At 37.7% G+C, this 11,806-nt stretch overlaps 1 protein-coding gene across 1 annotated transcript; it reads left to right on the forward strand.

Moving 5' to 3' along the window:
- Positions 1-337: 337 nt before the first annotated feature.
- On the forward strand, positions 338-11,592 carry LOC139141177 (uncharacterized). The gene is made up of 4 exons (XM_070710800.1): positions 338-448; positions 1,135-1,303; positions 3,047-3,225; positions 9,513-11,592. The coding sequence occupies exons 1-4, from the start codon at positions 338-340 to the stop codon at positions 9,750-9,752; spliced, it is 699 nt and encodes a 232-aa protein (XP_070566901.1). The 3' UTR covers positions 9,753-11,592.
- Positions 11,593-11,806: the final 214 nt, after the last annotated feature.

Here is an 11,806-nt window from a genome sequence, read left to right on the forward strand (position 1 = left end):
GATAATAGCACGTATCATATTATGTTTGCAAAGCAGTGTAACATTTTGTATTTAAAAGTGCCTTAGTATAACAATAAAAATTAACATGATTGGAAGCATTTTGGGATAATAGGATCTTCATATTTTTCAAATTTCTCATAAGTGTTAAGACATTGTGTTCATTGTAGCCATTGAAAATGAACGCTGTTTGTAGCAATACTACAAATTACTCATAAAAACAAGTGAGAAAAGCAGATGAGATTACATTTGTAGATTAAATCGGCATTACTTAACCATCCAATTATCCCAAATTAGTTCCAATCGTGTTATCAGTAAGCATTGATTCTATCTATAGTCTATGGTGTCAGCACCACTCTCTAGGTCTACTATATTCAACTGTGTGTTGAAATACCCTGTACTCTGCTTGCCGACACTGACCGTGGACGAGTGTGCTGCATTGATAGTGTTGGTGATAAAATTCACTTGTCCTCAATGATAATGTGTGTCACCGTGTCACACACTGACTCGTGACGCTGCATTGACGAACCAAATACTGGGTATTTCAAAATGCTATGAGAAGTAGATCAATATACACTAAAGTACTGAAAATAAATACTGAAAACATTGTAAAAAGTTACACATGCCATCTACCCCTGACAAGCGACACAGACACTGAAAGAATCTTTAAGGATGAAATAATTTCTGTGAATTGTCAAGGTATAGAATCACGGTCCCTCCACAAGGGAGGGACCGTGAAAGAATTTATAGCTTTTGATGAATAATTTGCTGAAGACGTAAGTGTAGTTATTAAGAAGTACTGAGCATGCCAACAAGCTGTCAAGGGGAAGATGTATAGCAAACTAAACAGAAAAACACAGAGCGAAGGCAAGGCCGACCTAGTGAATTTTCTGCATGACTGGTAGCTCCTCAGATGCGATTAACATCATTCTGAGTTTGTAATGATTGCTGTCCGAGTCTTCACTGTGTGCCGATAACAATACCAACAATAGCTTCGCCTTCCCAACAGTTGAAATTTATTCTTTTTGTTCGCTTCTTTTATTATGTATGAGGCATAAAGACAAGGCCGCATTCAGCCTGGGGTTGAATGCACGTTTGTTGTGTGGTTGAATAGCTTAGGCAACCGTTTACCCATAGCTATCGGCAGCGCTCGGCGACAGATGTGTCCGCTCTACGGGAGCACAAACGCACACACTGAACTCCAATCAGGAGCGACGGGATCAAATATATGAAAAATCAACATGGCCGTCCAAACGCTGTCGTCTGTTCGGTGGTTTGACGGTGTTTTTGTTGTCGTCTCACGAAGGTGAGTGTCTGTTTCGTATACGGTGAATATCAGTAGTGCTTAAGCGATCTTATGTCCCATAATCCCCTGGTATTGACGAAACAATGCCTCACTAATTACTGTTAAGTCACCGAGAGACCCTTGTAATTCAACTCCGTAAAGGTGATAAGTGTTTGATTTCTACGACTGTCAAACCATGAACCAAAGAAAATTACGGAATGTTATTTTCGGGTGTGACATCGCATCTTTGGATTGAGGTTATACGAAGGAATGGGAACAAATACTGCATTTAGACGTTCGTGTACAGTATCCACAGTGAAAAGTAGGAAAGTGGTTTTTTGGCTTGCGAAACGTAACCTTTTGAACCCGGTAACAACCCTGAACGCTGTCTAACTGACACGGTTGTATTCCGTATATTACTCTGAAAAACCTTACCCTTGAAATGAAAAATCCCGCGGGTGATGGGATTTTAAACAAACAAAAATACGACACAGACTTCGGCTGACATTGGTACCCAAATTCATCTAGTTTCATGCAATTTTCATTCAATCAACTCCGAAGCTTTCAGTAGAAAATTGCTTTTGAATTAGGGATGATAGTCCGTGTCTTCTCGTAAAATGGAGACTGAACGAGCTATTTACTGTCGCCGAACAATAAGATGCCATTGTTTGCATAGGCGACGCTGAAAAATACAGTTAGCAACAAAAATGGCGGAGGTCGCTCCTACAGAGAACGGTCCCGCTAGCTTTCTTTACGGCAAAGAAGCGATGTAGTGTTTGCGAGACACTTTAATCGGCATTTTTCGAGTGGGCTTTCATAACTAAAAAGATGACACCCATGATTTTGGTGGAGAATGCGAGGCATCATCATGGGCTACTACGTTTTTCATTTTATACAGATTCGTATGCACTTGGTGTCAACAGTATAATGAATGGCACATACGGTAAAATCGAACAAAATGCATTTGATTTGATCATTGAAGCGCGAAAATCGCACACGTCATGTACATATTAATCGTTCGCAACCTCCTTTGAAAAGATATCCCATAAATTAAAGGAGGTATTCGCTTGGCCCCTAACGAGTGATATCAAAATGCAACGGTGAATTAATATTCGACTTACTTGCATCGGAAAGGGTTTATTTTTTGGACAATAATAATTGAGAAATTAAAATTGAAGAGACCGGCTTGTGTAAACATACAGGGAGTCAAATACGCATACGCATGTTTTTTTTATTTTAGTTTTAGTCTTTGTTTTTGTTTTGTTTTGTTTGTTTGATTGTTTTGTTTTTTCTGTTACTGTCATGTGCAAAAGCTAAGAAATATACACAGCCAGACCGGGGTAGATGTGGACAAACAGGTGAACAGACCAACAGATACACATCAGAACAAAGGTTCAATCAATAAGATGCACAGTAGGGGATAGATAGAGGGTATAGGATGGAGGCGTTCATGGAATAATGACCAAAGTGGGCAGTAGAGGAATGAAATATATTTTAGCAATTCAAGGATGTGAAGATCATGATCATGAAAGACATTTATCGGTGATGCCGTTGACAAAGTGAACAGCAAAGACAGTGCTCAGTCCCTGCATGGGTGATGGACTGACAGTGAACAATAAAACCCTATCGCATAACTGTATCGCTGTCAATTCACGCTGAGGGTTTGTATGAGATGATTGATAATTCATCGACTTGAGTGAACCTCAAGGGCAGAGAAGACAATGAAATCTCGGTACATCTCAAACATACTCGTTCCTGTTTCAGGGTTAGTGGAAGGCAACTCGGATTTCGAGGTCATCACAGAAGATGCGTTGAGCTGCTATGACTGCAGAGGTTACGACTCTTCGTCAATCGACAGATGCCTCAACAACCCAGCCAGTGTTTCGACGAAAGAGGTCTGCCCAACGGAGGTGGCTGGTACCCAAGTCTTCCCATCGTGCCATGTGAGTATTCCCCACTGTAACCATATATTTAACATTATTAAATGTAAAACTCCCCTACTGTCATTCTGCCCCCGTGTGGTTACGCCTAATTGATTCAAAAGGTGTGGCTGAACGTTGCAAACAAATTTCGGTGTCGATGCGTTAAACCTTGTTTAAAGCCTGCAGATAGAAGCAGTGCCTTAGATAAGTGCATGAGGAAATTTTTAAAGTTCATTTCTGTCGCCACAAAGAAGAATTGACACTCCCTTCCATCAAACGTCACCAAACAAGAGTAGAAAATCTCTTAATTTTGAAATTACGTTGACTGATGAATAAAACTGAGAAATTTCTACTTCTGCTGGTGAGACATTGCGCCTCTAAGGTTCTGCTGGCTTTTCGTTGAACATAGGAAAATCGATTCCATGATCTGCAGGCACGAATAGACGAACTTTTGCGTTTCTGTGAACATAATTTGCAAAATGCTGGCTTTCAACTTCTATCAATTCTATTCTGATCTACTACTTGTGGGGGTTCATTTAAAGCTCTTGGTGAAAGAAGAGTTTTCGCCGTCTTATTTTTTCGAAAATCGAAAATTTTATTTTTCCTTATGGACTTAGGTAATTTGTCTCTCTAGTATCAAATTTTGCACAGTGACCCCGAATCTTATTCTTCATTGGGTAAGAGAATAGTTAGGATTTTCACTGAGGAAAGTTTGAACAAAAGTTTAAGTCTTTCACTTCCGAGGTGCATTCTACCGTAACCAGATGCGCGCTTTTTAGAACACTTGAGTTAAAAACAAGTCATGAGTTTGAGTCGTGCGTCAATTTATTATGACGGGAAACACTACGATAATGCATTTGCATACACATTCATGATGATAGGACAAAGTGGTTAAACCATATACAGTAGAGGGGGAAGTGTCTTCCCCCTCTACTGTATATGGTTTAACTCACTGTTGACTGAATTCTCAATTATCACATTACAAATATCTATAGTACCGATGTTCTCAACTGAATGCTGTACTTTTTCCGTTCCTTCAACACTTATCTATTTACTTGTCGTTAAAAGTGGCACTCCCACTTGGTAACTTTTTAAAACACACTTTTTAATACCAACGGTCGATATTTGACGTGGCGACTGCGCGCGGATCGCGAGATATCGATAAAAACATGTCCTCAAAAACGTAAAAGTTTGAATTCCGGTGGCCCACCTAAATTCAGCTTCCGAACATCGAACGTTCGGCACTGGGGCCATTGTAAACTAAGCTGCTGGCACTGATCGGTCATGCCCTCTGGGAGAAAGCCGAGTCTTACTGACTCGGCAAAATAACGAAAAAGAAAGTTTGCTGATTCCACCAGAATTCGCATAGGTGACTAGTATAGCCGCTGGGGAAACTATCGGGAGCGCCTCTGCATTCTTACCTATTGATAATCGATGCATCGATGGTCTGTGACTCAATTCTGGTCGCACACAGATTAACCCTTTCTACAGGAAAACTGTCTAAATATTTAGAGTACATTTGACTTGAAAAAACCAACATTTCATCACGGAAACACCCTGGATAATCGCGGTCGGCACACCTAAGTATAACACATCTTTGCCTTGCTAAGAGCGCACTGCACGGATAGCCGACTCGAGTCGACAATGCAATACAATACAGTGGCAATGGACATTGACAGGATTTCAACATTTTGAAAAGTGAATATGGCAAAAAACTACCTTGACGCGGTAGGAGATGATATCAGTGATATAAATCTTAACTGTACATTTTCTTGCATATTCAAATTGGAAACATTTTCACGAAACGGAACTTAGTTTCGGCCGACAGGCGGTCTCAGCACTAGCAGACGACAAAATGTAGTCACCAGAGGCGGCTAATATTTTACTCGTAAAAACTAATATCTATGTGGTATTGATTAAAAATAGAATACAACTGATTGAGAACAATGAAAACGACAAAAACTAAGTAGAAGTTTAAAAATAAACTTACCTGAGGTAAAAGCATAATGCTGTATATAAAATCTTCGCAGAGGGAGGTAAAAAATTGCGTCATTCGAACTTATTTTGGACTCCCTAGAATATCGTCAATCAGCATTACAAGAACAAACTTTCGGGGGATTTCGGGTAATAATCAGAAACGATCGTAAAACTTTGGGATGTGAAATATCTCGCGATCCGCGCGCAGTCGCCAAGTCAAATATCGACCGTTGGCGTTAAAAATGTGTTAAAAATGTTACCAAGTGGGAGTACCACTTTAAAGTTCGATTAAAAAAAGAAAACTCGCGTAAAGTATGTGACTGAACAAAAACTAAGCGAGCAAAATCCAAATTAGATGACCGCGTGTTACAGGGTTTACGGCCATTTGACTTTCAGTCTCGGTAAGTTAAAGGTAATTTATCTTCTCTAGACAAACCGTTTTCAAGGTAACCCTGGTTTTTACTTTTGGTCATGAAAGAGAATAGTCTGAAGTTTTGGTTTTGAAGTTTGCGCAAAACTTAAAAGCTTCTTACTCTGAAGCGCGTATTACTATTATCTTAAAGGTCAGAAGCTGTAACTTGCGATGATGTTTTTCACTAATTTTTTTTTTAAGTTCAACCACGTTTTCTTGTAACTACTCCACAAAGCATAGTGAAACACTTTCTATTTTAGCTTGTCAGCACAACGTATATACGTGTAAAATGAAATAATTGTTTACGTTTGAATTCCAGTCCGGACCAGAATTCACTTGATAAGTCAACAATAACTAAATGCAGTTCGCACATGTTAAGACTCGGAGTTGACAAGCTGAATACTGTGTGTTTTGTCACCTTTAGAAAATATACTCCAGTCAATTTTTTCCAGATTTTTGTCAAAATTTTGATAACAAACTGTAGCCAATGAAATGTGATGTCCATTTGATCCAAAATTATCAAAAATTTACAGAAAAATTCATAAAAATTGGTAAAAATGTTTCACTAAAATTTTGATGGGAACAATTACAGCAGTCAAAGGGTTAAAGCTACTAGCCTCTACCACAGAGTAACATCAGAGACAGAGTGGCAACAGCTCTTGTTTAAGGCGTGAAGCGGTTACGTAAGCAATCCATGTTTGCCTCGCCTCACGAAGCTCTTGGCTCTCTTTTCCGTAGAGTGCCGACCATGCACCCGTCGGTAATTTTCGGATTTTCACCAATTGTTAATCGAAAGTATGTTCGACAAAGTTTGTGTTGTTGTTGTCGTGTGGTGCTGATCGGAATTGATGTGCTGGCAAAAACGGGAGTGTTTTGAGCTTCAAGAAAGTGGGTTTTGCCGTTTTAAAAATTCCTCTCATATTTTTATGAATATATAATGAGTGTGTTTGAACCAAATTTGAAAGTCTTTTATCGATACTGTCTGGTTTTACTCAATGGTTTACGGTAAGTCATACCGTCTTTTACACGTGCGTCAAGGAAGAACATGTTTATGAAACTGCTGGCGTGTTATGTTTTGATTGGCGTGAAGCAGTGTTTCTGGCCTGAGAGCTCACAAAGTAACTATGGTTGCTACGCGACTGGCAGTACGATGCCATCTCGTCGTATTTTTCGCATAATCTCGTGTAATTATTAACCACAAACAAAACCTCCAAAAAGTTTAACACCTTTGAAGCTCATTTTATATGAAAAGCTAATAGTCTACCGAGACGACCATGGAACAAAAGGCATGCAATTGTTGCCACTCTGTCTATCTTACTCTGTGGCCTCTACCAAGCAAGGTTCCGTCAATGATCTCTGTGACCAAACAAAGGAGCCATTCTTTGCGGAAAAAAACTCATCATACTTTGTCTGATCGGCTTTCCGATGAAATAATTATCGAGGGGTTAATGCTGTTGTTTATTGTCGTGTTAGATGTAATCAAAATTGAAAATGCAAATTATTCAATTAAATGCGAGTCGTAACAGGAGCAACAAGTCTGTACGGAATTGATAGCCTTGAAGTTGCGCAATCGTGGAAGTTATTACATGTAATGAGCTACGCTAAAATTAGGTGTTTTTTCTATCGCAGTTTGTTGACATCTTCTTTAAGGGACCGTCTAAGGTTGTCGCATAAGTTCAAAAAGCGAAATTAATTCGTTTACAGGGGAGGGGGTTTGACCTCTATTCAATTATTGAACTTCACTTTCGCATTTTTATTTTGTGATTACAAGTTCTCTTTAAATTATGTGTAAAAATAAACAAAAGCTGCACACTCTTACTAACAAATTTTGTTGTAACTGTTTCCAACTCGTTCGTTTCAGGCTACGGTTAGTACTCAAAGTTGGCCGATTACTTGATGATGTAATGTAGTCAGGGGATACATATTCTTCAGTAGCTAAAGCAAAATGCTACATTGTTCTCTCAGGCAGACATCAACATTTCGCACTTCTGCGATGACGTCTTTAATGTTTTTGTTCCTTTAATATGTATGATACGTTTTTCTGGAAATGTTGTGGCCAGTGTTTAATCGCCCCGAGCCCCTGAAAAGTGCATATTTGAAAATAAAAATATTCTGAAAAAAACATGCCGATCTACCTACCCTATTGTGGAAAACCATGTTATCAGAATAGCACAATTTATTTTTTGGCCTTAAATATAGCCAGACATTAGTTTTTATGGTGATAAAACAACTGTATTTTTTATATAGGTGACGCAGTTTTCTGTACATTAATACTAGTAACTTCAATTTCAAATATCATAAATAATGCAAAGTAACAATTAGCTGACATGGAACTGCAAAATGTCTTTCACTGCTTCCATAACTTAGCTGTAGTATCTGCAATACGTGTGTCAAATTTCATCAACTTCCGTAGAGTCCTTCTACGTATCTTCACTCATATGCAATCACAGGGTAGCCAGGCAGAAAAAACAAACAAACAAACAAACAAATAAAATAAACAAAAATATACAAACATACAAATAGGCATACAAATACATAAATAAATTACAAACAAAAATACAGACAAAAATAAACAAACAAACAATATCATGAATAAACAACAAACACACAAACAGATAGACATCTATATTATATTCTATCTATCCATAAAATATATATATATATATATATATATATATATATATATATATATATATATATATATATATTGTGTGTGTGTGTGTGTGTGTGTGTAAGAGACAACAGCATATCGAAAAAAAGACTGAAATAATTAACTGAACCGCTCATGCCAAATATTCTACCATGGCGGTATCACTCTTCCCTATGATACCGCCGTGGTAGAATATTTGGCATGAGCGGTTCAGTTAATTATTTCAGTCATTTTTTCGATATGCTGTTGTCTCTTACACACACATTATATATATATATATATATATATATATATATATATATATATATATATATATATATATATATATATATATATATATATATATATATGGAGAGATAGAATATAAATATAGATGTTTATCTGTGGGTATGTTTATTTATTCATGATATTGTTTGTTTATGTTTGTCTGTATTTTTGTTTGTTATTTATTTATGTATTTGTATGCCTATTTGTATGTTTGTATATTTTTGTTTATTTTGTTTGCTTGTTTGTTTGTTTGTTTGTTTTTTCTGCCTGGCTACCTGTGATGCAATAAGCATTATATGAACCGACTTATCATTTAGCTAGGTACAGTCGTAATTCGATTTATATTTTTGACTAAAATATTATTAAATATGCAAATTTGCTATCAGCTGACATGAAACTCCCACGTGTCCTTCAGTACTCATATCTTTATGATCTATCATCGGTATTCATTAGCCGTTTTTAATAAAATTAGGCAAAGTTCTTCCAAATACACATTCCCTTGTTGAGAAAGTTAGTTATAAAACATGCAAATCAGCAGTATCATTGATAGGAACTGTCTGTAGCAAGATTCATCAGATCTGATGCAGTCGTTCTGAGAATATCGGACTTTTGGATAATTACTCAAATTACTGATTATGCTAGCAGAGCCATTAAAATAGCAAACAGAATCTATATGTTTACCAGATTTGATTCGAAAGTAACGAACCGTTCTTGAGATATTGCGCCAACCGACATGCAGACGAACAGACACCATTACGATAATACCTCACCCGTGCGAATACGGGAGCTAAAATGTTCGGTGGAAATAATATTTTTTTTTTGGGGGGGGGGAATGAGGGTGCGATTATAATACAAATACGATTGTGACACACAATGCACCACGACACAGTCTCCGTTGTCTCTATATCTGGCATATGAAACGCTCATTATCTACGATGTCGCTTTTTTGATGTACCCCTTGAGGATTAATTAATTCCATTTCTCACTTCATTAAATTTTCAGAAAACCAAACAGACAGCGGCTGGTAAAATCACCAGTGTAACCAGGGGATGCCTCTACCATTACAACTGCACAGAGATTACTTCGTGCCTCAACAATAACGAAACGGGGGTGTGCGTAAACTGCTGCAACGATGTGGATTTGTGCAACACAGCATCGACGTCACAGAACGTACAGTTGGTCGTCATGGCAACATCGCTCTCTCTCTTCATTGCGGCCACAAGACTCGTTTGTGCGCAGTAGAAATATTGTGAACCCAGACAGTACTCAAATATCGCAATGTCGTCCAATTTCTTGTCGGGTAGTTTTATCTTGCCACCAAAGTATTAGATTTTTGTATTAATCCTCGCGAAAGCGAAGTATCCTACGTTATATAACCTTAGATACGCCATCGTATCTGATTATTTTCCTGCGAGAAGGACGAAATTTTCCAGTAGCTTATTTTACATTTAACTGAGCTATAGTTCAATAGAAGGTCACATCATAAAATGTATGAGGATTGTATTACGTTCCATTAATTTATTAATCTGTTATAGCGTACTCAGCGTGTAAAAACAAAACTTAAAGAAATCATCTCACTTATTCCAGCTGGCAATCTTTTAATGTCACTTAATTATACAAGCAGTTGAATAGTCGATAAGCAGCTCTGTAGAGCAGTCCTTGTGCCCAGGAAGATGTTATCTGTATGGAAAGGAAAAAATACCTGCCAGAACAGCGTAATGTTGGGCGAAGATATTAAATGAAGGCTTACAAATGCATAACTTTTAACAAGTGAGACTTTAAAGTGGAACATGATACTACATCTTAGTGACTTAGTATCGACCATCAGTAGTAGGAGTGATGGTCTAAATGTATAATTAAAACCGTCCCAAAATAAACAAATCCGGGCTGCCTTTTCTGAAAGTGTTGCCATGGCAGGACAGAAGGAGTGTGGAATCCTGGAGCAAAAGCATGCATGCCCCGCCCTGTCCGAAGAAGCTCTATCAATTTTTTGAACACCAGAAATTTTACGTCCATATTCATAACACACCCACAAGCATGAAATGGTCACATCATTCGAGTTTGTCAGCTGAATTTTTTAAAGCTTTTGCGGCATACAAACACATGGAGAAATACAGAGAATCGATCTAATAGTGCTGGGCGCTAAAGCAAATTCGATATTACTTTGGAAATACCCTACGCCATGTATTTTCATTATATTTTCATTTCTCAATATCATCAGCGAACTTGCTGGGTAATTAGCAAGTTTGGTGTCCGGATAAATCGTAAAAACACAGTAGGCCTATATCTACGCGTGAAGGTACCCTGATTATCAACCAACAATCCCAAATCTTTTAATATGCTGCATATGGGCCATGATTCATCATATGAAACTCATTTTAGGGCAAACTCTACCGTCATTCAGACCGAATGTACTTACTCACTGTATGTCAAATATTTGGGGTTTTATTTTATCACAAAAATGACTTGTGTCACGTGATTGTCGTACTTATCTTGCGATGGAGTTACTGTACTCAGTGGGAACTGTCCGCGTCTGTGTTAAGCTGATAAAAAAAAGCAACATCGGTGTTGAAGGCCGGATTTCCAGCTCATTTTTGTAGAACCGCACGCGCAAATGTGACTTTTATCTCATACATGTACAGAAAATTACTAGTCTTATGAACCGTAGAATATTTTACATTTCGACTTAAATTGACGGTCTGATACCAACACCAGCGTGATCCAAAAACATCACGACATCTCTTCCTTCTGAGGGGTCCTTTTCAACACTATGCCCCTCTTACTTGCTAACCAATTTCCTTAAATTTTGTAGCACAAACTGTAATATAGATTCCAACACAAGTCTCTGTGCCTATATTAAGCCTATGAATACGATCCTATGATCCTTGTAATAACATTGCCGTATATGTTGTCTTAGCTTGTGGAAATGCACTTTCTCCTTGTATATATAAAACCTAGGACTGTTGGTTTATAAACAAGCATTTTCATGACCATGTACTGATGTACATAAATATTATTTCTGTAAATATATTAACGTTATTTTACGCTCATATGACAAGACAATAAATACATTATAACATTATTTTGGTTTTCTGTCTGGTAATTTTGGTTTTCTGTCTGATATGGAGAAAAGGTTTCCCCTAGGAATACGGTATCCCAGCTGTCTTGGTATAAAAACGTGTAGTTACAAAATAAAAGTCTGAGATGACTATCCGATTTGCATAACGAGTAAAAAATAATTTTATGTAGACAAACTCACGCACACGGAATCCATCACCGTATCATCGATCATGTAC

This window comes from Ptychodera flava, chromosome 9, assembly GCF_041260155.1.
Source record: "Ptychodera flava strain L36383 chromosome 9, AS_Pfla_20210202, whole genome shotgun sequence".
Lineage (NCBI taxonomy): Eukaryota > Metazoa > Hemichordata > Enteropneusta > Ptychoderidae > Ptychodera > Ptychodera flava.

Coding starts and splice junctions, on each gene's coding strand:
- LOC139141177 (XM_070710800.1), top strand. CDS start 338: ATGGTGTCAGCACCACTCTCTAGGTCTACTATATTCAACTGTGTGTTG. Junction 1,304..3,046: donor TTTGTTGTCGTCTCACGAAG/GTGAGTGTCTGT, acceptor TTCCTGTTTCAG/GGTTAGTGGAAGGCAACTCG. Junction 3,226..9,512: donor AAGTCTTCCCATCGTGCCAT/GTGAGTATTCCC, acceptor TTAAATTTTCAG/AAAACCAAACAGACAGCGGC.